Raw genomic sequence first — 27,561 nt, forward strand, 5'->3', positions numbered from 1 at the left:
ATTCCTTCCATAAGTCCATCCACACTGGTGTCGACCCCGCAGGGGGTGACATCACATTCACAGGCATTTGCTCCGCCTCCACATCATTATCCTCATCATACATGTCGACACAGCAGTACCGACACACAGCAGACACACAGGGAATGCTCTTACAGAGGACAGGACCCCACAAAGCCCTTTGGGGAAACAGAGGGAGAGTATGCCAGCACACACCAGGGCGCTATATAACACAGGGATATCACTATACAGAGTGTTTTCCCCTATAGCTGCCTATAATATATATATACTGCGCCTAAATTGTGCCCCCCCTCTCTTTTTTACCCTTTCTGTAGTGCAGGACTGCAGGGGAGAGCCAGGGAGCTTCCTTCCAGCGAAGCTGTGAGGGAATAATGGCGCCAGTGTGCTGAGGGAGTTGGCTCCGCCCCTTTTTCGGCTGGCTTTCTCCCGCTATTTTATCGTTTCTGGCAGGGGTTAATATACACCTATATAGCCTCTGGGGCTATATATGGTGTTAGTTTTGCCAGCCAAGGTGTTATTATTGCTGCTCAGGGCGCCCCCCCCCAGCGCCCTGCACCCATCAGTGACCGCAGGGTGTGGTGTGCATGAGGAGCAATGGCGCACAGCTACAGTGCTGTGCGCTACCTTGGAGAAGACAGAAGTCTTCAGCCGCCGATTTTCCGGACCACCTTCTTGTTTCTGGCTCTGTAAGGGGGACGGCGGCGCGGCTCCGGGAACGGACGACGAGGTCGGGTCCTGTGTTCGATTCCTCTGGAGCTAATGGTGTCCAGTAGCCTAAGAAGCCCAAGCTACCACCACTTAGGTAGGTTCGCTTCTTCTCCCCTTAGTCCCTCGTTGCAGTGAGCCTGTTGCCAGCAGGTCTCACTGAAAATAAAAAAACCTAAACTATACTTTCTTCTAGGAGCTCAGGAGAGCCCCTAGTGTGCATCCAGCTCAGCCGGGCACAGAAATCTAACTGAGGCTTGGAGGAGGGTCATAGGGGGAGGAGCCAGTGCACACCAGATAGTCCTAAATCTTTCTTTAGATGTGCCCAGTCTCCTGCGGAGCCTTCTATTTCCCATGGTCCTTACGGAGTCCCCAGCATCCACTAGGACGTCAGAGAAATGTGTAATACATTTTTCATTGCCTCAATCATGTAACGGGTGGCCTTATTGGAGGGTACACTAGTCTCATCGTCGTCGACACTGGAGTCGGTATCCGTGTCGACATCTGTGTCTGCCATCTGAGGTAGCGGGCGTTTTAAAGCCCCTGATGACATTTGAGACGCTGGAACAGTCACAAGCCGAGTAGCCGGCTGTCCTATGTCGTCAAACCTTTTATGTAAGGAGCTGACACTGTCACGTAATTCCTTCCATAAGTCCATCCACACAGGTGTTGACCCCTCAGTGGGTGACAACACATTTACAGGCAATTGCTCTGCCTCCACATCATTTTCCTCATCATACATGTCGACACAGCGGTACCGACACACAGCACACACACACAGGGAATGCTCTGACAGAGGACAGGACCCCACAAAGCCCTTTGGGGAGACAGAGGGAGAGTATGCCAGCACACACCAGAGCGCTATATACCACAGGGATATCACCTATAAAGAGTGTTTTCCCTTATAGCTGCATATATATATTATACTGCGCCTAAAATTGTGCGCCCCCTCTCTTTTTTACCCTTTCTGTAGTGCAGGACTGCAGGGCAGAGCCAGGGAGCGATCCTTCCAGCGGAGCTGTGAGGGAAAATGGCGCCAGTGTGCTGAGGGAGATGGCTCCGCCCCTTTTTCGGCGGGCTTTCTCCCGCTTTTTGTGTTATTCTGGCAGGGGTAATTTACACCTATATAGCCTCTGGGGCTATATATGGTGTCAGTTTTGCCAGCCAAGGTGTTAATATTGCTGCTCAGGGCGCCCCCCCCCCCCCAGCGCCCTGCACCCATCAGTGACCGAAGTGTGTGGTGTGCATGAGGAGCAATGGCGCACAGCTGCAGTGCTGTGCGCTACCTTGGAGAAGACAGAAGTCTTCAGCCGCCGATTTTCCAGACCTTCTTGCTTCTGGCTCTGTAAGGGGGACGGCGGCGCGGCTCCGGGAACGGACGACGAGGTCGGGTCCTGTGTGCGATCCCTCTGGAGCTAATGGTGTCCAGTAGCCTAAGTAGCCCAAGCTACCACCACTTAGGTAGGTTCGCTTCTTCTCCCCTTAGTCCCTCGCTGCAGTGAGCCTGTTGCCAGCAGGTCTCACTGTAAAATAAAAAACCTAAGCTATACTTTCTTTCTAGGAGCTCAGGAGAGCCCCTAGTGTGCATCCAGCTCGGCCGGGCACAGAAATCTAACTGAGGCTTGGAGGAGGGTCATAGGGGGAGGAGCCAGTGCACACCAGATAGACCTAAATCTTTCTTTAGATGTGCCCAGTCTCCTGCGGAGCCGTTTATTACCCATGGTCCTTACGGAGTCCCCAGCATCCACTAGGACGTCCGAGAAATATATTTTATATAATAAGATTTTACTCACCGGTAAATCTATTTCTCGTAGTCCGTAGTGGAGACTGGGCACAACTAAGAAAGATTTAGGACTACCTGGTGTGCACTGGCTCCTCCCTCTATGCCCCTCCTCCAGACCTCAGTTAGGAAACTGTGCCCGGAAGAGCTGACACAATAAGGAAGGATTTTGGAATCCCGGGTAAGACTCATACCAGCCACACCAATCACACCGTACAACTCGTGATACTATACCCAGTTAACAGTATGAATAATAACTGAGCCTCACGAACAGATGGCTCATAACAATAACCCTTTAGTTAGGCAATAACTATATACAAGTATTGCAGACAATCCGCACTTGGGATGGGCGCCCAGCATCCACTACGGACTACGAGAAATAGATTTACCGGTGAGTAAAATCTTATTTTCTCTGACGTCCTAGTGGATGCTGGGAACTCCGTAAGGACCATGGGGATTATACCAAAGCTCCCAAACGGGCGGGAGAGTGCGGATGACTCTGCAGCACCGAATGAGCAAACTCAAGGTCCTCCTCAGCCAGGGTATCAAACTTGTAGAATTTAGCAAATGTGTTTGAACCCGACCAAGTAGCAGCTCGGCAAAGTTGTAAAGCCGAGACCCCTCGGGCAGCCGCCCAAGAAGAGCCCACTTTCCTCGTGGAATGGGCTTTTACAGATTTAGGATGCGGCAGTCCAGCCGCAGAATGTGCAAGTTGAATCGTACTACAGATCCAGCGAGCAATAGACTGCTTTGAAGCAGGAGCACCCAGCTTGTTGGGAGCATACAGGATAAATAGCGAGCGAGTCAGTTTTCCTGACTCCAGCCGTCCTGGAAACATAGATTTTCAGGGCTCTGACTACGTCCAGCAACTTGGAATCCTCCAAGTCCTTAGTAGCCGCAGGCACCACAATAGGTTGGTTCAAATGAAAAGCTGATACCACCTTAGGAAGAAATTGGGGACGAGTCCTCAATTCCGCCCTATCCATATGGAAAATCAGATAAGGGCTTTTACATGACAAAGCCGCCAATTCTGACACACGCCTGGCCGAAGCCAAGGCCAACAGCATGACCACTTTCCACGTGAGATATTTTAGTTCCACGGTTTTAAGTGGCTCAAACCAATGTGACTTAAGGAAATTCAACACCACATTGAGATCCCAAGGTGCCACTGGAGGCACAAAAGGGGGCTGAATGTGCAGCACTCCCTTAACAAACGTCTGAACTTCAGGCAGTGAAGCCAGTTCTTTTTGGAAGAAAATCGACAGAGCCGAAATCTGGACCTTTAAGGAACCCAATTTTAGGCCCATAGTCACCCCTGACTGTAGGAAGTGCAGAAGTCGACCCAGCTGAAATTCCTCCGTTGGGGCCCTTCTGGCCTCACACCACGCAACATATTTTCGCCATATGCGGTGATAATGGTTTGCGGTCACCTCCTTCCTAGCTTTAATCAGCGTAGGGATGACTTCCTCCGGAATGCCCTTTTCCTTCAGGATCCGGCGTTCAACCGCCATGCCGTCAAACGCAGCCGCGGTAAGTCTTGGAACAGACAGGGTCCCTGCAGCAGCAGGTCCTGTCTGAGCGGCAGAGGCCATGGGTCCTCTGAGATAATTTCTTGAAGTTCTGGGTACCAAGCTCTTCTTGGCCAATCCGGAACCACAAGTATAGTTCTTACTCCTCTCCTTCTTATTATTCTCAGTACCTTGGGTATGAGAGGCAGAGGAGGGAACACATAAACCGACTGGTACACCCACGGTGTCACTAGAGCGTCCACAGCCATCGCCTGAGGGTCCCTTGACCTGGCGCAATATTTTTTAGTTTTTTGTTGAGGCGGGACGCCATCATGTCCACCTGTGGCCGTTCCCAGCGATTTACAATCAGCTTGAAGACTTCTGGATGAAGTCCCCACTCTCCCGGGTGGAGGTCGTGCCTGCTGAGGAAGTCTGCTTCCCAGTTGTCCACTCCCGGAATGAACACTGCTGACAGTGCTATCACGTGATTTTCCGCCCATCGGAGAATCCTTGTGGCTTCTGCCATCGCCATCCTGCTTCTTGTGCCGCCCTGTCTGTTTACATGGGCGACTGTCGTGATGTTGTCCGACTGGATCATCACCGGCTGGTGTTGAAGCAGGGGTCTTGCCTGACTTAGGGCATTGTAAATGGCCCTTAGTTCCAGAATATTTATGTGTAGGGAAGTCTCCTGACTTGTCCATAGTCCTTGGAAGTTTCTTCCCTGTGTGACTGCCCCCCAACCTCGAAGGCTGGCATCCGTGGTCACCAGGACCCAGTCCTGTATGCCGAATCTGCGGCCCTCTAGAAGATGAGCACTCTGCAGCCACCACAACAGCGACACCCTGGTCCTTGGAGACAGGGTTATCAGCCGATGCATCTGAAGATGCGATCCGGACCACTTGTCCAACAGATCCCACCGAAAGATCCTTGCATGGAACCTTCCGAAAGGAATTGCTTCGTAAGAAGCCACCATCTTTCCCAGGACTCGCGTGCAGTGATGCACCGACACCTGTTTTGGTTTTAGGAGGTCTCTGACTAGAGATGACAACTCCTTGGCCTTCTCCTCCGGGAGAAACACTTTTTTCTGTTCCGTGTCCAGAACCATCCCCAGGAACAGTAGACGCGTTGTAGGAACCAGCTGCGACTTTGTAAAATTCAGGATTCAGCCGTGCTGTTGTAGCACTTCCCGAGCGAGTGCTACTCCGATCAACAACTGTTCCCTGGACCCCGCCTTTATAAGGAGATCGTCCAAGTACGGGATAATTAAAACCCCCTTTCTCTGACGTCCTAGTGGATGCTGGGAACTCCGAAAGGACCATGGGGAATAGCGGCTCCGCAGGAGACTGGGCACAAAAGTAAAAGCTTTAGGACTACCTGGTGTGCACTGGCTCCTCCCCCTATGACCCTCCTCCAAGCCTCAGTTAGATTTTTGTGCCCGAACGAGAAGGGTGCACACTAGGTGGCTCTCCTGAGCTGCTTAGTGAAAAAAGTTTAAGTATAGGTTTTTTATTTTCAGTGAGTCCTGCTGGCAACAGGTTCACTGCACCGAGGGACTAAGGGGAGAAGAAGCGAACTCACCTGCGTGCAGAGTGGATTGGGCTTCTTAGGCTACTGGACATTAGCTCCAGAGGGACGATCACAGGCCCAGCCATGGATGGGTCCCAGAGCCGCGCCGCCAGCCCCCTTACAGAGCCAGAAGACAGAAGAGGTCCGGGAAATTGGCGGCAGAAGACGTCCTGTCTTCAATAAGGTAGCGCACAGCACCGCAGCTGTGCGCCATTGCTCTCAGCACACTTCACACTCCGGTCACTGAGGGTGCAGGGCGCTGGGGGGGGGGCGCCCTGAGACGCAATAAAAACACCTTAGATGGCGAAAAATACATCACATATAGCTCCTGGGCTATATGGATGCATTTAACCCCTGCCAGTTTTTCCTTAAAAAAGCGGGAGAAAGGCCGCCGAGAAGGGGGCGGAGCCTATCTCCTCAGCACACAAGCGCCATTTTCCCTCACAGCTCCGTTGGAGGGAAGCTCCCTGACTCTCCCCTGCAGTCCTGCACTACAGAAACAGGGTAAAACAAGAGAGGGGGGGCACTAATTTGGCAGATTAATCAATACAGCAGCTATATAAGGGAAAAACACACATATATATATATATAGCGCTCTGGTGTGTGCTGGCAAACTCTCCCTCTGTCTCCCCAAAGGGCTAGTGGGGTCCTGTCCTCTATCAGAGCATTCCCTGTGTGTGTGCTGTGTGTCGGTACGTTGTGTCGACATGTATGAGGAGGAAAATGGTATGGAGGCGGAGCAATTGCCTGTAATAGTGATGTCACCCCCTAGGGAGTCGACACCTGACTGGATGGTCTTATGGAAGGAATTACGTGATAGCGTCAGCACTTTACAAAAGACTGTTGACGACATGAGACAGCCGGCAAATCAGTTATTACCTGTCCAGGCGTCTCAAACACCGTCAGGGGCTCTAAAGCGCCCGTTACCTCAGATGGTCGACACAGACCCAGACACGGACACTGACTCCAGTGTCGACGGTGAGGAAACAAACGTATTTTCCAGTAGGGCCACACGTTACATGATCACGGCAATGAAGGAGGTTTTGAACATTTCTGATACTACAAGTACCACAAAAAAGGGTATTATGTGGGGTGTGAAAAAACTACCCGTAGTTTTTCCTGAATCAGATGAATTAAATGAGGTGTGTGATGAAGCGTGGGTTTCCCCCGATAAAAAATTATTGGCATTATACCCTTTCCCGCCAGAGGTTAGGGCGCGTTGGGAAACACCCCCTAGGGTAGATAAGGCGCTCACACGCTTATCAAAACAAGTGGCGTTACAGTCTCCTGATACGGCCGCCCTCAAGGAGCCAGCTGATAGGAAGCTGGAAAATATCCTAAAAAGTATATACACACATACTGGTATTATACTGCGACCAGCAATCGCCTCAGCCTGGATGTGCAGTGCTGGGGTGGCTTGGTCGGATTCCCTGACTGAAAATATTGATACCCTGGACAGGGACAGTATATTATTGACTATAGAGCATTTAAAGGATGCATTTCTATATATGCGAGATGCACAGAGGGATATTTGCACTCTGGCATCAAGAGTAAGTGCGCTGTCCATTTCTGCCAGAAGAGGGTTATGGACGCGACAGTGGTCAGGTGATGCGGATTCCAAACGGCATATGGAAGTATTGCCGTATAAAGGGGAGGAGTTATTTGGGGTCGGTCTATCGGACCTGGTGGCCACGGCAACGGCTGGGAAATCCACCTTTTTACCCCAGGTCACCTCTCAGCAGAAAAAGACACCGTCTTTTCAGGCTCAGTCCTTTCGTCCCCATAAGGGCAAGCGGGCAAAAGGCCACTCATATCTGCCCCGGGGCAGAGGAAGGGGAAAAAGACTGCAGCAGGCAGCCTCTTCCCAGGAACAGAAGCCCTCCCCCGCTTCTGCCAAGTCCTCAGCATGACGCTGGGGCCTTACAAGCGGACTCAGGCACGGTGGGGGCCCGTCTCAAGAATTTCAGCGCGCAGTGGGCTCACTCGCAAGTGGACCCCTGGATCCTGCAGGTAGTATCTCAGGGGTACAAATTGGAATTCGAGACGTCTCCCCCTCGCCGGTTCCTGAAGTCTGCTTTACCAACGTCTCCCTCCGACAGGGAGGCGGTATTGGAAGCCATTCACAAGCTGTACTCCCAGCAGGTGATAATCAAGGTACCCCTCCTACAACAGGGAAAGGGGTATTATTCCACGCTGTTTGTGGTACCGAAGCCGGACGGCTCGGTGAGACCTATTTTAAATCTGAAATCCTTGAACACTTACATACAAAGGTTCAAATTCAAGATGGAGTCACTCAGAGCAGTGATAGCGAACCTGGAAGAAGGGGACTATATGGTGTCTCTGGACATCAAGGATGCTTACCTCCATGTCCCAATTTGCCCTTCTCACCAAGGGTACCTCAGGTTTGTGGTACAGAACTGTCACTATCAGTTTCAGACGCTGCCGTTTGGATTGTCCACGGCACCCCGGGTCTTTACCAAGGTAATGGCCGAAATGATGATTCTTCTTCGAAGAAAAGGCGTCTTAATTATCCCTTACTTGGACGATCTCCTGATAAGGGCAAGGTCCAGGGAACAGTTAGAGGTCGGAGTAGCACTATCTCAAGTAGTACTACGACAGCACGGGTGGATTCTAAATATTCCAAAATCGCAGCTGATTCCGACGACACGTCTGCTGTTCCTAGGGATGATTCTGGACACAGTCCAGAAAAAGGTGTTTCTCCCGGAGGAGAAAGCCAGGGAGTTATCCGAGCTAGTCAGGAACCTCCTAAAACCAGGCCAAGTGTCAGTGCATCAATGCACAAGGGTCCTGGGAAAAATGGTGGCTTCTTACGAAGCGATTCAATTTGGCAGATTCCACGCAAGAACTTTTCAGTGGGATCTGCTGGACAAATGGTCCGGATCGCATCTTCAGATGCATCAGCGGATAACCCTGTCTCCAAGGACAAGGGTGTCTCTCCTGTGGTGGTTGCAGAGTGCTCATCTTCTAGAGGGCCGCAGATTCGGCATTCAGGACTGGGTCCTGGTGACCACGGATGCCAGCCTGAGAGGCTGGGGAGCAGTCACATAGGGAAGAAATTTCCAGGGCTTGTGGTCAAGCATGGAAACGTCATTTCACATAAATATCCTGGAACTAAGGGCCATTTACAATGCCCTAAGTCAAGCAAGGCCTCTGCTTCAGGGTCAGCCGGTGTTGATCCAGTCGGACAACATCACGGCAGTCGCCCACGTAAACAGACAGGGCGGCACAAGAAGCAGGAGGGCAATGGCAGAAGTTGCAAGGATTCTTCGCTGGGCGGAAAATCATGTGATAGCACTGTCAGCAGTGTTCATTCCGGGAGTGGACAACTGGGAAGCAGACTTCCTCAGCAGACACGACCTCCACCCGGGGGAGTGGGGACTTCACCCAGAAGTCTTCCACATGATTGTGAACCGTTGGGAAAAACCAAAAGGTGGACATGATGGCGTCCCGCCTCAACAAAAAACTAGACAGATATTGCGCCAGGTCAAGGGACCCTCAGGCAATAGCTGTGGACGCTCTGGTAACACCGTGGGTGTACCAGTCAGTGTATGTGTTCCCTCCTCTGCCTCTCATACCCAAGGTACTGAGAATCATAAGAAGGAGAGGAGTAAGGACTATACTCGTGGCTCCGGATTGGCCAAGAAGGACTTGGTACCCGGAACTTCAAGAGATGCTCACGGAGGACCCGTGGCCTCTACCTCTAAGAAAGGACCTGCTCCAGCAGGGACCCTGTCTGTTCCAAGACTTACCGCGGCTGCGTTTGACGGCATGGCGGTTGAACGCCGGATCCTGAAGGAAAAAGGCATTCCGGATGAAGTCATCCCTACCCTGATCAAAGCCAGGAAGGATGTAACCGTGCAACATTATCACCGTATTTGGCGTAAATATGTTGCGTGGTGTGAGGCCAGGAAGGCCCCTACAGAGGAATTTCAACTGGGTCGTTTCCTGCATTTCCTGCAAACAGGACTGTCTATGGGCCTAAAATTAGGGTCCATTAAGGTTCAAATTTCGGCCCTGTCGATTTTCTTCCAGAAAGAACTAGCTTCAGTTCCTGAAGTTCAGACGTTTGTCAAGGGGGTACTGCATATACAGCCTCCTTTTGTGCCTCCAGTGGCACCTTGGGATCTCAATGTAGTTTTGGGGTTCCTAAAATCACATTGGTTTGAACCACTCACCACTGTGGACTTAAAATATCTCACATGGAAAGTGGTAATGCTGTTAGCCCTGGCTTCAGCCAGGCGTGTCTCAGAATTGGCGGCTTTATCCTATAAAAGCCCTTACCTAATTTTTCATATGGATAGGGCAGAATTGAGGACTCGTCCTCAATTTCTCCCTAAGGTGGTTTCAGCGTTTCACTTAAACCAGCCTATTGTGGTACCTGCGGCTACTAGGGACTTGGAGGACTCCAAGTTGCTGGACGTAGTCAGGGCCCTGAAAATATATGTTTCCAGGACGGCTGGAGTCAGAAAATCTGACTCGCTGTTTATCCTGTATGCACCCAACAAGCTGGGTGCTCCTGCTTCTAAGCAGACTATTGCTCGTTGGATTTGTAGTACAATTCAGCTTGCACATTCTGTGGCAGGCCTGCCACAGCCAAAATCTGTAAAGGCCCATTCCACAAGGAAAGTGGGCTCATCTTGGGCGGCTGCCCGAGGGGTCTCGGCTTTACAACTTTGCCGAGCAGCTACTTGGTCAGGGGCAAACACGTTTGCTAAATTCTACAAATTTGATACCCTGGCTGAGGAGGACCTGGAGTTCTCTCATTCGGTGCTGCAGAGTCATCCGCACTCTCCCGCCCGTTTGGGAGCTTTGGTATAATCCCCATGGTCCTTTCGGAGTTCCCAGCATCCACTAGGACGTCAGAGAAAATAAGAATTTACTTACCGATAATTCTATTTCTCATAGTCCGTAGTGGATGCTGGGCGCCCATCCCAAGTGCGGATTGTCTGCAATACTTGTACATAGTTATTGTTACAAAAATCGGGTTATTATTGTTGTGAGCCATCTTTTCAGAGGCTCCTCTGTTATCATGCTGTTAACTGGGTTCAGATCACAAGTTGTACGGTGTGATTGGTGTGGCTGGTATGAGTCTTACCCGGGATTCAAAATCCTTCCTTATTGTGTACGCTCGTCCGGGCACAGTATCCTAACTGAGGCTTGGAGGAGGGTCATAGGGGAGGAGCCAGTGCACACCAGGTAGTCCTAAAGCTTTTACTTTTGTGCCCAGTCTCCCGCGGAGCCGCTATTCCCCATGGTCCTTTCGGAGTTCCCAGCATCCACTACGGACTATGAGAAATAGAATTATCGGTAAGTAAATTCTTATTTTTTTCGAAGGAGTATCATCATTTCGGCCATTACCTTGGTAAATGCCCTCGGTGCAGTGGACAGACCAAACGGCAACGTCTGGAATTGGTAATGACAGTCCTGTACCACAAATCTGAGGTACTCCTGGTGAGGAGGGTAAATGGGGACATGCAGGTAAGCATCCTTGATGTCCAGTGATACCATGTAATGCCCCTCGTCCAGGCTTGCAATCACCGCCCTGAGTGATTCCATCTTGAACTTGAACCTTCTTATATAAGTGTTCAAGGATTTTAATTTTAAAATGGGTCTCACCGAACCGTCCGGTTTCGGTACCACAAACATTGTGGAATAGTAACCCCGTCCCTGTTGGAGGGGTACCTTGATTATCACCTGCTGAGAAAACAGCTTGTGAATCGCCTCCAGCACTGCTTCCCTGTCTGGGGGAGCCGTCGGCAAGGCAGATTTGAGGAAACGGCGAGGGGGAGACGTCTCGAATTCCAGCTTGTACCCCTGAGATACTACTTGTAGAATCCAGGGTTCCACCCGTGAGCGAGCCCACTGGTCGCTGAAATTCTTGAGACGGGCCCCCACCGTACCTGGCTCCGCCTATGGAGCCCCAGCGTCATGCGGTGGACTTAGAGGAAGCGGGGGAGGACTTTTGTTCCTGGGAACTGGCTGTATGTTGCAGCTTTTTCCCTCTACCTCTGCCTCTGGGCAGAAAGGACGCGCCTCTAACCCGCTTGCCTTTCTGGGGCCGAAAGGACTGTACCTGATAATACGGTGCTTTCTTTGGCTGTGAGGGAACATGGGGTAAAAATGCGGACTTCCCAGCTGTCGCTGTGGAAACGAGGTCCGAGAGACCATCCCCAAACAACTCCTCACCCTTGTAAGGCAAAACTTCCATGTGCCTTTTAGAATCTGCATCTCCTGTCCACTGCCGAGTCCACAATCCTCTCCTGGCAGAAATGGACATTGCGTTTATTTTAGATGCCAGCCGGCAAATATCCCTCTGTGCATCTCTCATGTATAAGACAGCGCCTTTAATATGCTCTACGGTTAGCAATATAGTGTCCCTATCTAGGGTATCAATGTTTTCCGACAGGGAATCTGACCACGCAGCTGCAGCACTGCACATCCATGCTGAAGCAATAGCCGGTCTCAGTATAATTCCTGACTGTGTATATACAGACTTCAGGATAGCCTCCTGCCTTCTATCCGCAGGTTCCTTTAGGGCGGCCGTGTCCGGAGACGGTAGTGCCACCTTTTTAGACAGACGTGTGAGCGCTTTATCCACCCTAGGGGATGTCTCCCAACGTGACCTGTCCTCTGGCGGGAAAGGGTACGCCATCAGTAACTTTTTTGAAATTACCAGTTTTTTATCGGGGGAAGCCCACGCTTCTTCACACACTTCATTTAATTCATCAGATGGGGGAAACACCACTGGTAGCTTTTTCTCCCCAAACATAATACCCTTTTTTGTGGTACCTGGGGTAATATCAGAAATGTGCACACATTTTTCATTGCCGTAATCATATAACGAATGGCTCTATTGGAATGTACACTAGTCTCATCGTCGTCGACACTGGAGTCAGTATCCGTGTCGACATCTGTGTCTGCCATCTGAGGTAGTGGGCGTTTTAGAGCCCCTGATGGCTTTTGAGATGCCTGGGCAGGCACGGGCTGAGCAGCCAGCTGTCCCACATCTGCTATGTCGTCAAACCTTTTATGTAAGGAGTTGACACTGTCGCGTAATTCCTTCCACATGTCCATCCATTCAGGTGTCGACCCCGCAGGGGGTGACATCACATTTATCGGCACCTGCTCCGCCTCCACATAAGCCTCCTCATCAAACATGTCGACACAGCCGTACCGATACACCGCACACACACAGGGAATGCTCTGACTGAGGACAGGACCCCACAAAGTCCTTCGGGGAGACAGAGAGAGAGAGTATGCCAGCACACACCAGAGCGCTATAAAATACAGGGATACCCACTACACAGTGATTTTTCCACTATAGCTGCTATAATACACAATTTGCACCTAAATTTAGTGCCCCCCCTCTCTTTTTTACCCTATTGAGCCTGGAAACTGCAGGGGAGAGCCTGGGGAGCGTCCTTCCAGCGGAGCTGTGAGAGGAAATGGAGCCAGTGTGCTGAGGGAGATAGCCCTGCCCCCTTCACTGCGGACTTCTCCCGCTTTTTTCAGGATATTTTTGGCAGGGGATTTTACACATATATAGTCTTCCTGACTATATTATGTGTTTTTTTGCCAAGCTAAGGTATTTATATTGCAGCCCAGGGCACCCCCACCCCAGCGCCCGGAGTGTGAGGTGTGCATGGGGAGCAATGGCGCACAGCTGCAGTGCTGTGCGCTACCTTAATGAAGACCGGAGTCTTCAGCCGCCGATTTTCTGGACGTTCTTCTTGCTTCTGGCTCTGCAAGGGGGACGGCGGCGCGGCTCCGGGACCGGACGACCGAGGCTGGGCCTGTGTTCGATCCCTCTGGATCTTATTTTCTCTGACGTCCTAAGTGGATGCTGGGACTCCGTAAGGACCATGGGGATTATACCAAAGCTCCCAAACGGGTGGGAGAGTGCGGATGACTCTGCAGCACCGAATGAGCAAACTCTAGGTCCTCCTCAGCCAGGGTATCAAACATGTAGACTGTTGCAAAAATGTTTGAACCCGACCAAGTAACAGCTCTGCTAAGTTGTAAAGCCGAGACCCCTCGGGCAGCCGCCCAAGAAGAGCCCACTTTCCTCGTGGAATGGGCTTTTACAGATTTAGGGTGCGGCAGTCCAGCCGCAGCATGTGCAAGTTGAATCGTGCTACAGATCCAGCGAGCAATAGTCTGCTTAGAAGCAGGAGCACCCAGCTTGTTGGGTGCATACAGGATAAATAGCGAGTCAGTTTTCCTGACTCCAGCCGTCCTGGAAACATATACTTTTCAGGGCCCTGACTACGTCCAGTAACTTGGAATCCTCCAAGTCCCAAGTAGCCGCAGGCACCACAATAGGTTGGTTCACATGAAAAACTGATACCACCTTAGGAAGGAATTGGGAACGAGTCCTCAATTCCGCCTTATCCATACAAAATACAGATAAGGGCTTTTGTATGACAAAGCCGCCAATTCTGATACACGCCTGGCCGACGCCACGGCCCACAGCATGACCACTTTCCACGTGAGGTATTGTAGCTCCACGGATTTAAGTGGCTCAACCCAATGCGACTTCAGGAAATCCAACACCACGTTGAGATCCCACGGTGCCACTTGAGGCACAAACGGGGGCTGACTATGCAGCACTCCCTTAACAAAAGTCCGAACTTCAGGCAGTGAAGCCAGTTCTATTTTGGAAGAAAATCGATAGAGCCGAAATCTGGACCTTCATGGAACCCAATTTTAGGCCCATAGTCACCTCTGACTGTAGGAAGTGCAGAAATCGACCTAGCTGAGATTTCTCCTTTGGGGCCTTCCTGGCCTCACAGCACGCAACATATTTCCACCATATGCGGTGATAATGGTTTGCGTTCACTTCTTTCCTAGCTTTAAATAGCGTAGGGATAACTTCCTCCGGAATGCCCTTTTCCTTCAGGATCCGGCGTTCAACCGCCATGCCGTCAAACGCAGCCGCGGTACGTCCTGGAACAGACAGGCCCCCTGCTGCAGCAGGTCCTGTCTGAGCGGCAGAGGCCATGGGTCCTCTGAGATCATTTCTTGGAGTTCTGGTTACCAAGCTCTTCTTGGCCAACCCGGAACAATGAGTATAGTTCTTACTCCTCTCCTTCTTATTATTCTCATTACCCTGGGTAAGAGAGGCAGAGAAGGGAACACATACACCGACTGGTACACCCACGGTGTTACCAGAGCGTCCACAGCCATCGCCTGAGGGTCCCTTGACCTGGCGCAATATCTTTGTAGCTTTTTGTTGAGGCGGGACGCCATGTCCACCTGTGGCCTTTCCCAACGGTGTACAATCATTTGGAAAACTTCTGGATGAAGTCCCCACTCTCCCGGGTGGAGGTCGTGTCTTCTGAGAAAGTCTGCTTCTCAGTTGTCCACTCCGGGAATGAACACTGCTAACAGTGCTAACACATGATTTTCCGCCCATCGGAGAATCCTTGTGGCTTCTGCCATCGCCATCCTGCTTCTTGTGCCGCCCTGACGGTTTACATGAGCGACCGCCGTGATGTTGTCTGACTGGATCAGCACCGGCCGGTGTTGAAGCAGGGTCTAGCCTGACTTAGGGCATTGTCAATGGCCCTTAGTTCCAGAATATTTATGTGTAGGGAAGTCTCCTGACTTTTCCATAGCCTTGGAAGTTTCTTCCCTGTGTGACTGCCCACCAGCCTCGAAGGCTGGCATCCGTGGTCACCAGGACCCAGTCCTGTATGCCGAATCTGCGGCCCCCTAGAAGATGAGCACTCTGCAGCCACCACAACAGCGACACCCTGGCCCTTGGAGACAGGGTTATCCGCCGATGCATCTGAAGATGCGACCCGGACCACTTGTCCAACAGATCCCACTGGAAAATCCTTGCATGGGACCTGGCGAATGGAATTTCTTCGTAAGAAGCTACCATCCTTCCCAGGGCTTGCGTGCATTGATGCACCGACACCTGTATATGTATTAGGAGGTCTCTGTCTAGAGACGACAACTCCTTGGACTTCTCCTCCGGGAGAAACCCTTTTTATCCTGTTCTGTGTCCAGAACCACACCCAGGAACAGTAGAGAGGCGTCGTAGGAACCAGCTGCGACTTTGGAATATTCAGAATCCAGCCGTGCTGTTGTAGCACTTCCCGAGATAGTGCTACTCCGCCGAACAACTGCTCCCTGGACCTCGCCTTTATAAGGAGATCGTCCAAGTACGGGATAATTATTTCAGCCATTACCTTGGTAAATACCTCGGTGCCGGGGACAGACCAACGGCAACGTCTGGAATTGGTAATGACAATCCTGTACCACAATTTTGAGGTACTCCTGGTGAAGAGGGTAAATAGGGACATGCAGGTAAGCATCCTTGATGTCCAGTGATACCATGAAATTCTCCAGGCTTGCAATAATCGCCCTGAGCGATTCCATTTTGAACTTGAACCTTCGTATATAAGTGTTCAAGGATTTCAATTTTAGAATGGGTCTCACCGAACCGTCTGTTTTCGGTACCACAACATTTTGGAATAGTGACCCCGGCCTTGTTGAAGGAGGGGTACCTTGATTTCACCTGCTGGAAGTACAGCTTGTGAATTGCCGCCAGTACTACCTTTCTCCGAGGGCAGCAGGCAAGGCTGATGTGAGGTAACGGCGAGGGGGAGTCGCCTCGAACTCCAGCCTGTATCCCTGTGATACTATTTGCAGAACCTAAGGATCCACCTGTGGGCAAGCCCACTGGTCCCTGAAGTTCCCGAGACGCGCCCCTACCACACCTGTCTCCACCTGTGGAGCCCCAACGTCATGCGGTGGACTCAGAGGAAGCGGGGGAAGATTTTTGATTCTGGGAACTGGCTGCTGGTGCAGCTTTTTCCTTCTTCCCTTGTCTCTGTGCAGAAAGGAAGCGCCTTTGACCCGCTTGCTTTTCTGAAGCCGAAAGGACTGTACCTGAAAATACAGTGCTTTCTTAGGCTGTGAGGAAACCTGAGGTAAAAAAATTTTCTTCCCAGCTGTTGCTGTGGATACGAGGTCCCAGAGACCATCCCCAAACAATTCCTCACCCTTATAAAGGCAGTATCTCCATGTGCCTTTTATAGGCAGCATCACCTGTCCACTGCCGGGTTTCTAATACCCTCCTGGCAGAATGGACATTGCATTAATTCTGGATGCCAGCCGGCAAATATCCCTCTGTGCATCCTTTATATCTAAGATGACGTCTTTAATATGCTCTATGTTAGCAAACTATTATCCCTGTCTTAGAGTATTAATATTATCTGACTGGTTATCAGACCACGCTGCAGCAGCACTATTTATGCTGAGGCAATTGCAGGTCTTAGTATATAACCTGAGTGTGTATATACAGACTTCAGGATAGCCTCCTGCTTTTTATCAGCAGGCTCCTTCAAGGTGGCCGTATCCTAAGACGGCAGTGCCACCTTTTTTGACAAACGTGTGAGCGCATTATCCACCCTAAGGGATATCTCCCAACGTGACCTATCCTCTGGCAGGAAAGGGTACGCCATCAGTAACTTTTTAGAAATTACCAGTTTCTTATCGGGGGAACCCACGCTACTTTACACACTTCATTCATTCATCTGATGGGGGAACAAAACACTGGCTGCTTTTTCTCCCCAAAAATAAAACCCCTTTTATGTGGTACCTGGGTTCATGTCAGAAATGCATAACACATTTTTCATTGCCGAGATCATGTAATGGATGTTCCTAGTGGATTGTGTATATGTCTCAACCTCGTCGACACTGGAGTCAGACTCCGTGTCGACATCTGTGTCTGCCATCTGAGGTAACGGGCGCTTTTTTGAGCCCCTGATGGCCTTTGAGACGCCTGGGCAGGCGCGGGCTGAGAAGCCGGCTGTCCCACAGCGGTTTTACGTCATCCAGCCTTCTATGTAAGGAGTTGACATTGTCGGTTAATACCTGCCACCTATCCATCCACTCTGGTGTCGGCCCCACAGGGGGCAACATCCCATTTATCGGCCTCTGCTCCACCTCCACGTAACCTTCCTCATCCCACATGTCGACACAGCCGTACCGACACAGCACACACACAGGGAATGCTCTGACTGAGGACAGGACCCCACAAAGTCCTTTGGGGAGACAGAGAGAGAGAGTATGCCAGCACACACCAGAGCGCTATATAATGCAGGGATTAACACTATAACTGAGTGATTTTTCCCCCAATAGCTGCTTGTATAAACAATATTGTGCCTAAATTTAGTGCCCTCCCTCTCTTTTTAACCCTTTGAGCCTGAAAACTACAGGGGAGAGCCTGGGGAGCTGTCTTCCAGCTGCACTGTGAAGAGAAAATGGCGCCAGTGTGCTGAGGGAGATAGCTCCGCCCCTTTTTCGCGGACTTTTCTCCCGCTTTTTTATGGATTCTGGCAGGGGTATTTATCACATATATAGCCTCTGGGGCTATATATTGTGATGATTTTGCCAGGCAAGGTGTTTATATTGCTGCTCAGGGCGCCCCCCCCCCAGCGCCCTGCACCCATCAGTGACCGGAGTGTGAGGTGTGCATGAGGAGCAATGGCGCACAGCTGCAGTGCTGTGCGCTACCTTGGTGAAGACTGAAGTCTTCTGCCGCCGATTTTCCAGAACACTTCTTGCTTCTGGCTCTGTAAGGGGGCCGGCGGCACGGCTCCGGGACCGAACATCAATGGCCGGTTCCATGCGGTCGATCCCTCTGGAGCCAATGGTGTCCAGTAGCCTAAGAAGCCCAAGCTACCACCAGTTAGGTAGGTTCGCTTCTTCTCCCCTTAGTCCCTCGCTGCAGTGAGTCTGTTGCCAGCAGATCTCACTGTAAAATAAAAAACCTAAAATATACTTTTTTTCTAGGAGCTCAGGAGAGCCCCTAGTGTGCATTCAGCTCAGCCGGGCACAAGAATCTAACTGAGGTCTGGAGGAGGGTCTTAGTGGGAGGAGCCAGTGCACACCAGGTAGTCCTAAAGCTTTCTTTAGTTGTGCCCAGTCTCCTGCGGAGCCGCTAATCCCCATGGTCCTTACGGAGTCCCAGCATCCACTTAGGACGTCAGAGAAAAAAGGTTAGAACAGTCCATCGAAACAGTGTAGTGCAAGCAATTCCAACCTCGGTCCTCATGGCACACTAACAGTGTAGGTTTTAGCAATATCCAGGTTTCAGAAGACCTAAGACTGAGCCTTGCAGTACTTCAACTGAAAGAGGTAGCAAAAAGCAGGTGGATTCAGAGAAACGGACACAGGAGGAGCAAATAGGAACCAAGAAAGTGCTGTGTTCTGAAGACCTAGAGATTATAGTATTTGTATGAGAAGAGTCTAGTGTCAAAAGCAGCAGAGAGATCTAGAAGAATAAGAAGTGAGTAATGGCCTTTACTGCATGTTTGAACAGTGCAGAAAAGATACCAGCAGAGAAAGGGAGAGATCACCAAATCTCAATCTGATGAAGCATCTGTGGAGTGTGCTGGATAAACAAGTCCGAACCATGGAGACCCCACTTCGCAACTTACAGGGCTGAAGGATATGCTGCTAACATCTTGGTTCCAGATACCATCAGAGATCTTGTGGAGCCCATGCTTCGACAGGTCAGAGCTGTTTTGGTGGTATGAGGGGGACCTACACAATATTTGGCAGGTGGTTTTAAGGTTATGGCTGATGGGTGTAGATATAATTCAGACTTTAAAAAAAAAAAAAAAAAAAGTTGAAATGGTGCAACAAGACCAAATCAAAGATCTGGTACTTGTTTGGCCAGCTAGGCTGCAGCAGAGAAAATCTTAAAGTAAAATGAACCAACAATATGTGGAGTCTCATTCTTTCTACAGATGTGTCCTCATACATCTAGCTTGGCGCAAGTGAACCACCCGGTACCATGCAACTCTGCTAGAGTCTTTTTTGCCAAAAATGCATCTTAGTCACATTGTGTGCTGATTAATTTGATATGAGAAACTTGTATATCTGCGTGTGACTAAAGCTGGCCATACACTAAACCAACATTCACTTAATTAGTTGGTTGTTTGGAATGAAAATCTGGTAATGTATGGAAGCAATAATGATCAGTGATTTGCCCCAAACCCTGAAATGTTTTTTAATAATTGTTATTCAGACAAGTTGTTTAAATCAAACATATACACACAGATTTAACCAACCTGTCTGAATTACTGGTTTCAACTGTTGTCCGGCATTTGGGAGGAAACTGCTGATTGTCAGATTTTTACTCCAACCAACTGGTTCGATGAAAGCTGTAGTGCATGGCTAGCTTAAGCTGCATTGCGACTAAGATTCATTTTCGGCAACAACAAAAAAAAAAAGACACATGACACTAGCAGAGTCTCACAAGACCTGGCACGCCGAAAGAGGCTGTTTGGTGTGATGCAGCAATGATGAAAGAGGACCCATCTGTATAACGACTTTTGATGGCAAAGGCCTCAAGCACCCGGCTTTTGGAGAATTTACCCCCACAACTCAAAGCCACTGACATTTGCACACTTCACACACTCTTGAAGTGCAAGTCAAGGAAATGAAATATATCTTTGCCACCCTTGGATGTATTGGAACACTTGCTAGGAAGGCAAATTGCTGCTGCAACATTGCTCATTTTACCTCACAGTAAAACTAGCTTTATTGGGCTACTACAAAGCTGGGTACTGACTGGAGCAATGTCGGGATGATTTGCCGCTCAGGATGTACACTCAATATGCCCGCTCCCGCTGCCACATAAGACATTGTCAGGTGTGATGTGCTGCACATCAAACCTATACGTCTGACTGACGTCATCTTCAAAGGAGTGGCATGAAGGTTGTTCTACCAAACGATGAGATATATCATTTGGTCATTAGCAAAACTGCAGTGTGTACAATCAATATCACTTGTTCTGGACTCAAGGAAATAGTCAGTGAAGTGGGAACGATTGCTGGTCGTTCAGTGTGTACCCAGATTAAGTATCGGCAATGTTAACTGCCCCCATTGAGTTCTGCAATGTGCCTGTCTTCTGTCCATTAATAACTATTCTGACCTGCTCATCTTTACAACAACAAAAAAAAGTCCCTATTTTGCAGGATGCAACATACCATCTATAATGATCTTCTATAGCATTACTATACAGACATACTGTAATACTTCATATATATACTGCATGTGTGTGTATGTTTTACGATAGACCCATTCATTAGCAAAACATTACTCATTTATAGCATGCAATGGGCTGGGATCGATATGCCGCTGCTCAGAATATCAACAACGGCATACCAATGCTCAGAATCCCAAAAGGGGAAGGCAAGTATACTTACCTTCCCCCAATGGCCCCCTAAACCTAACCCTCCCCTCCCAGCAGCCCAACCGTAACCCTCCCCTGTGGTATCTAACCCAAGGCCCTCTCCCAGCAGCCTAAAGGCCCATACACACTGGGCAATTTTGAGCTGAAAGCAGCTCACTTTTGGTGTTTGGAGCTGCTTTCAGCTCAAAGCCACCCAGTGTGTATGCCCCAGCGATGAGCAGGGAGCGCTGATGCGCGCTCCCGCTTCATCGCTGGCGGCCTCCGTTCATCTACTGGTATTACCATGCATGGAGTGCTTATCAGCCCAGCGATGTGAGCCATCGTCGCTGTGCATACACGCTGGGCATAAACACCTAGTGTGTATGCACCTTAAACCTAACCCTCCCAGCAGCCTAAACCTAAGGGGCCCTACTCATTAGACGATGCGCCGCCGAGGTGCCCGACGGCCGAAACAGCCGACGAGCAACCCGGCGGCGGGGGGAGTGAAGTTTCTTCACTCCCCCCGTCACGCGGCTGCATTGAAGTGCAGGCAAATATGGACGAGATCGTCCATATTGGCCTGCATGCACAGCCGACGGGAGACCAGCGATGAACGAGCGTGGGGCCGCGCATCGTTCATCGCTGGAGTCTCCACACTGAAAGATATGAACGAGTTCTCGTTCATTTATGAACGAGATCGTTCATATCTTACAGAAAATCGGCCAGTGTGTAGGGCCTATAACCTCGCCGCCCTTCCTTCCCACCACGGCTTACCTGTCCTGCGGCTCATGCAAACTATTGTTCGGGATTCCGGTGCTGGGTTTGTGGCCATAATTTGGGATGCTTGTGTCGGCATTCAGAGTAGCGTCAGGATCCCGGCGCTGGCATTTTGACTGCCGGGATCCCGACCAGATCACTATGCAGCAGCAGACCTGTATGATCTTTGCACAGCATCTCAATAAAACACTTCAGTCCATAATATTTTACGTTTACCATATGAACATGCAATGTACGTAACACTGCCGGAGACTCCCAACATGCCACTGTCTGAGCATGCATGTGTCTTTAGGAAGCATTCAGCTGCTCCTACGAGAGGCCCCTCCTGGTCCCAGATCTTACGAGAACCGCGGAGAAAAGGAAGCAGGGGCAGAAGTGATGTTAACCCGCGGCTTACCTCCCACTGCTCCAGCAGCCGCGCCATGTCCGCATCATTGTAATCCCGGATATCTTTCTTCTTTTTCTTCTTCTCCTCCGCAGCCCCGGACAGAGTAAGCAGCAGCAGCAGCAGACAGACACACACCACTCTCGGAACGCGGTACGCCGCCATCCTCCGTACTTCTCAGCAAGTTACCTGCTCAGCCGTGCAACAACTAGAACTACACAGAGCGGTGCACATGCGCATTATCGCCTTACGCTGACCGGCTCTCATGCGCATGCGCCAGATATGAAACAGCTAGCGTTCATTGGCTGAATCTATCCCTTAGAACAAATGACAGGGCTACAAATGTTACTTCCTCTGATTGGTTGGTTATACTGCGCTCTAACGTCCACGTTTGATTTGGGCACCTCACCCGGCTCACCGTATCTTTGCGAAATGAAAGCTGCCTGCAGCTCAGTCTCAGAAGAAATGCTGTTCTGAGCTCCTACTTTCCATGTTGTTTTAGTTTGTTAATAAATATGATCGATATTTTGTATATGTGCGTGGTTTATTTGATATGAATGTTGTCATTTTACACAAACAGTGCCATACTGTAAAATGTGATAGGATGTACTGAAAGGAATGACATAGGGCCTAATTCTTAGTTGATCGCAGCAGCAACTTAGTTAGCAAATGGGTAAAACCATGTGCACTGCAGGTGGGGCAGATATAACATGTGCAGAGAGAGTTAGATTTGGGTGGGCTGTATTCAAACTGAAATCTAAACTGCAGTGCAAAAATAAAGCAGCCAGTATTTACCCTGCACAGAAACAAAATAACCCACCCAAATCTAACTCTCTCTGCACATGTTATATCTGCTCCCCTGCACTGCACATGGTTTTGCCCAATTGCTAACAAACTTGCTGCTACGATCAACTCAGAATTACTCCCATAGTAAGCAGCCATCCAGGGATACCCAGTATTTAATTGTGCTAAGCGGAGGATTCATAAGTGCATGCACACGGTGAGATTTTGGCTATCTTCGATATTGGCTATGTGCAATTTTGGCTATGGCCGATGTACTAAATGTACTAAACTTTAGTACTAAATTGACTTGCCTGCACAGTCTATCTAACCTTGCGATACCGATCCTGTGGGACCTCGCATCATTATTGCAAGCCATGTACACACAGTGTGATGATATGTGCTAACTGTCCTTGCGATTTTGACTATACAGTCAAAATCGCAAGGTTATATCGCACCGTGTGTGTATGCACCTTTAGATTAGCCAAAGCACCAAGGCACTGAATGGAGAGCCATGCATTTGCAATCAGCTAAATTGAGAATCTTCCTTGGCCATCCAGGATCTAAGAATCAGGAGGGTGCTCCTCAGGGGGGTGGACCGCAAAAAGAGATCTTTATAGGAGCTAACATACTGATGCCACTGTAAGTTGGGGTATGCATACCTCCCAACATGACCAATTCCAGGAGGGACAGAATGCTCTCTTACTGGACTTCCTTCTTAATGTATGAATGCCATCACCTGTGCTGAACTAGTTAATCGAGAAGAAAGGTGTTTCAGCACAGGTGATGGCTATTATAAATTAAGAGGGAAGTCCAGGAGCAGAGCATTCTGCTCCCATCATAATCAATTGACATTCCGTTTATGCAGACCAGAGCGTTATTCCTTTTAGGATCTCCTTAGTCAGAGCTACAATGAAATACTGTACAGTGCATCCCCAATACTGGCAATGGCACATTATCTCACCCCCATCTTTAACTTTCTGAATTATCACTGTAAACTAAAGAGAGTAGTCAGTAACTACAGCAAATCACTGTCACCTTGCACAGAAACGCCTTATACCACTTTCAGACATACGACCCGAGAATTTCCCTACTCAGACCCGGGTTTTTCACTAGAGATGTGCACTTGAAATTTTTCGGGTTTTGGTTTTGGGTTCGGTTCCGCGGCCGTGTTTTGGGTTCGACCGCGTTTTGGCAAAACCTCACCGAATTTTTTTTGTCGGATTCGGGTGTGTTTTGGATTCGGGTGTTTTTTTCAAAAAACCCTAAAAAACAGCTTAAATCATAGAATTTGGGGGTCATTTTGATCCCAAAGTATTATTAACCTCAAAAACCATAATTTCCACTCATTTTCAGTCTATTCTGAACACCTCACACCTCACAATATTATTTTTAGTCCTAAAATTTGCACCGAGGTCGCTGGATGACTAAGCTAAGCGACCCTAGTGGCCGACACAAACACCTGGCCCATCTAGGAGTGGCACTGCAGTGTCACGCAGGATGGCCCTTCCAAAAAACACTCCCCAAACAGCACATGACGCAAAGAAAAAAAGAGGCGCAATGAGGTAGCTGTGTGAGTAAGCTAAGCGACCCTAGTGGCCGACACAAACACCTGGCCCATCTAGGAGTGGCACTGCAGTGTCACGCAGGATGGCCCTTCCAAAAAACACTCCCCAAACAGCACATGTCGCAAAGAAAAAAAGAGGCGCAATGAGGTAGCTGTGTGAGTAAGCTAAGCGACCCTAGTGGCCGACACAAACACCTGGCCCATCTAGGAGTGGCACTGCAGTGTCACGCAGGATGGCCCTTCCAAAAAACACTCCCCAAACAGCACATGACGCAAAGAAAAAAAGAGGCGCAATGAGGTAGCTGTGTGAGTAAGCTAAGCGACCCTAGTGGCCGACACAAACACCTGGCCCATCTAGGAGTGGCACTGCAGTGTCACGCAGGATGGCCCTTCCAAAAAACACTCCCCAAACAGCACATGACGCAAAGAAAAATGAAAGAAAAAAGAGGTGCAAGATGGAATTGTCCTTGGGCCCTCCCACCCACCCTTATGTTGTATAAACAGGACATGCACACTTTAACCAACCCATCATTTCAGTGACAGGGTCTGCCACACGACTGTGACTGAAATGACGGGTTGGTTTGGACCCCCACCGAAAAAGAAGCAATTAATCTCTCCTTGCACAAACTGGCTCTACAGAGGCAAGATGTCCACCTCATCATCATCCTCCGATATATCACCGTGTACATCCCGCTCCTCACAGATTATCAATTCGTCCCCACTGGAATCCACCATCTCAGCTCCCTGTGTACTTTGTGGAAGCAATTGCTGCTGGTCAATGTCTCCACGGAGGAATTGATTATAATTCATTTTAATGAACATCATCTTCTCCACATTTTCTGGAAGTAACCTCGTACGCCGATTGCTGACAAGGTGAGCGGCGGCACTAAACACTCTTTCGGAGTACACACTTGTGGGAGGGCAACTTAGGTAGAATAAAGCCAGTTTGTGCAAGGGCCTCCAAATTGCCTCTTTTTCCTGCCAGTATAAGTACGGACTGTCTGACGTGCCTACTTGGATGCGGTCACTCATATAATCCTCCACCATTCTTTCAATGGGGAGAGAATCATATGCAGTGCCAGTAGACGACATGGCCGTAATCTTTGGCAGGTCCTTCAGTCCGGACCAGATGTCAGCATCAGCAGTCGCTCCAGACTGCCCTGCATCACCGCCAGCGGGTGGGCTCGGAATTCTGAGCCTTTTCCTCGCACCCCCAGTTGCGGGAGAATGTGAAGGAGGAGATGTTGACAGGTCGCGTTCCGCTTGACTTGACAATTTTCTCACCAGCAGGTCTTTGAACCCCAGCAGACTTGTGTGTGCCGGAAAGAGAGATCCAAGGTAGGTTTTAAATCTAGGATCGAGCACGGTGGCCAAAATGTAGTGCTCTGATTTCAACAGATTGACCACCCGTGAATCCTTGTTAAGCGAATTAAGGGCTCCATCCACAAGTCCCACATGCCTAGTGGAATCGCTCTGTGTTAGCTCCTCCTTCAATGTCTCCAGCTTCTTCTGCAAAAGCCTGATGAGGGGAATGACCTGACTCAGGCTGGCAGTGTCTGAACTGACTTCACGTGTGGCAAGTTCAAAGGGCAGCAGAACCTTGCCCAACGTTGAAATCATTCTCCACTGCGCTTGAGACAGGTGCATTCCACCTCCTATATCGTGCTCAATTGTATAGGCTTGAATGGCCTTTTGCTGCTCCTCCAACCTCTGAAGCATATATAGGGTTGAATTCCACCTCGTTACCACTTCTTGCTTCAGATGATGGCAGGGCAGGTTCAGGCGTTTTTGGTGGTGCTCCAGTCTTCTGTATGTGGTGCCTGTACGCCGAAAGTGTCCCGCAATTCTTCTGGCCACTGACAGCATCTCTTGCACGCCCCTCTCGTTTTTTAAATAATTCTGCACCACCAAATTCAAGGTATGTGCAAAACATGGGACGTGCTGGAATTTGCCCATATTTAATGCACACACAATATTGCTGGCGTTGTCCGATGCCACAAATCCACAGGAGAGTCCAATTGGGGTAAGCCATTCCGCGATGATCTTCCTCAGTTGCCGTAAGAGGTTTTCAGCTGTGTGCGTATTCTGGAAACCGGTGATACAAAGCGTAGCCTGCCTAGGAAAGAGTTGGCGTTTGCGAGATGCTGCTACTGGTGCCGCCGCTGCTGTTCTTGCGGCGGGAGTCCATAGATCTACCCAGTGGGCTGTCACAGTCATATAGTCCTGACCCTGCCCTGCTCCACTTGTCCACATGTCCGTGGTTAAGTGGACATTGGGTACAGCTGCATTTTTTAGGACACTGGTGACTCTTTTTCTGAGGTCTGTGTACATTTTCGGTATCGCCTGCCTAGAGAAATGGAACCTAGATGGTATTTGGTACCGGGGACACAGTACCTCCAACAAGTCTCTAGTTGGCTCTGCAGTAATGATGGATACCGGAACCACGTTTCTCACCACCCAGGATGCCAAGGCCTCAGTTATCCGCTTTGCAGCAGGATGACTGCTGTGATATTTCATCTTCCCCGCAAAGTCAATTGCTTGGTGGAAGTAGTAAAAGTGGTCTTACGACTTCCCCTCTGGGATGACCATCGACTCCCAGCAGCAACAACAGCAGCGCCAGCAGCAGTAGGCGTTACACGCAAGGATGCATCGGAGGAATCCCAGGCAGGAGAGGACTCGTCAGAATTGCCAGTGACATGGCCTGCAGGACTATTGGCATTCCTGGGGAAGGAGGAAATTGACACTGAGGGAGTTGGTGGGGTGGTTTGCGTGAGCTTGGTTACAAGAGGAAGGGATTTACTGGTCAGTGGACTGCTTCCGCTGTCGCCCAAAGTTTTTGAACTTGTCACTGACTTATTATGAATGCGCTGCAGGTGACGTATAAGGGAGGATGTTCCGAGGTGGTTAACGTCCTTACCCCTACTTATTACAGCTTGACAAAGGCAACACACGGCTTGACAAATGTTGTCCGCATTTCTGTTGAAATACTTCCACACCGAAGAGCTGATTTTTTTGGTATTTTCACCAGGCATGTCAATGGCCATATTCCTCCCACGGACAACAGGTGTCTCCCCGGGTGCCTGACTTAAACAAACCACCTCACCATCAGAATCCTCCTTGTCAATTTCCTCCCCAGCGCCAGCAACACCCATATCCTCCTCATCCTGGTGTACTTCAACACTGACATCTTCAATCTGACTATCAGGAACTGGACTGCGGGTGCTCCTTCCAGCACTTGCAGGGGGCGTGCAAATGGTG

At 49.8% G+C, this 27,561-nt stretch overlaps 1 protein-coding gene across 1 annotated transcript in view; it reads right to left on the reverse strand.

The window, feature by feature from the left end:
• MESD (mesoderm development LRP chaperone) overlaps positions 1 to 22,246 on the reverse strand; it is a 54,624-nt gene extending 32,378 nt beyond the window's left edge. Inside the window, exon 1 of the mRNA XM_063925816.1 lies at positions 21,969 to 22,246. Within this exon, the coding sequence (XP_063781886.1) occupies positions 21,969 to 22,121 (153 nt within the window). The 5' untranslated portion in view covers positions 22,122 to 22,246. The remainder of the gene's footprint in view (positions 1 to 21,968) is intronic.
• Between the last annotated feature and the right edge of the window lie 5,315 nt (positions 22,247 to 27,561).

The sequence above is a fragment of the Pseudophryne corroboree genome, chromosome 6 (assembly GCF_028390025.1).
Source record: "Pseudophryne corroboree isolate aPseCor3 chromosome 6, aPseCor3.hap2, whole genome shotgun sequence".
NCBI lineage: Eukaryota > Metazoa > Chordata > Amphibia > Anura > Myobatrachidae > Pseudophryne > Pseudophryne corroboree.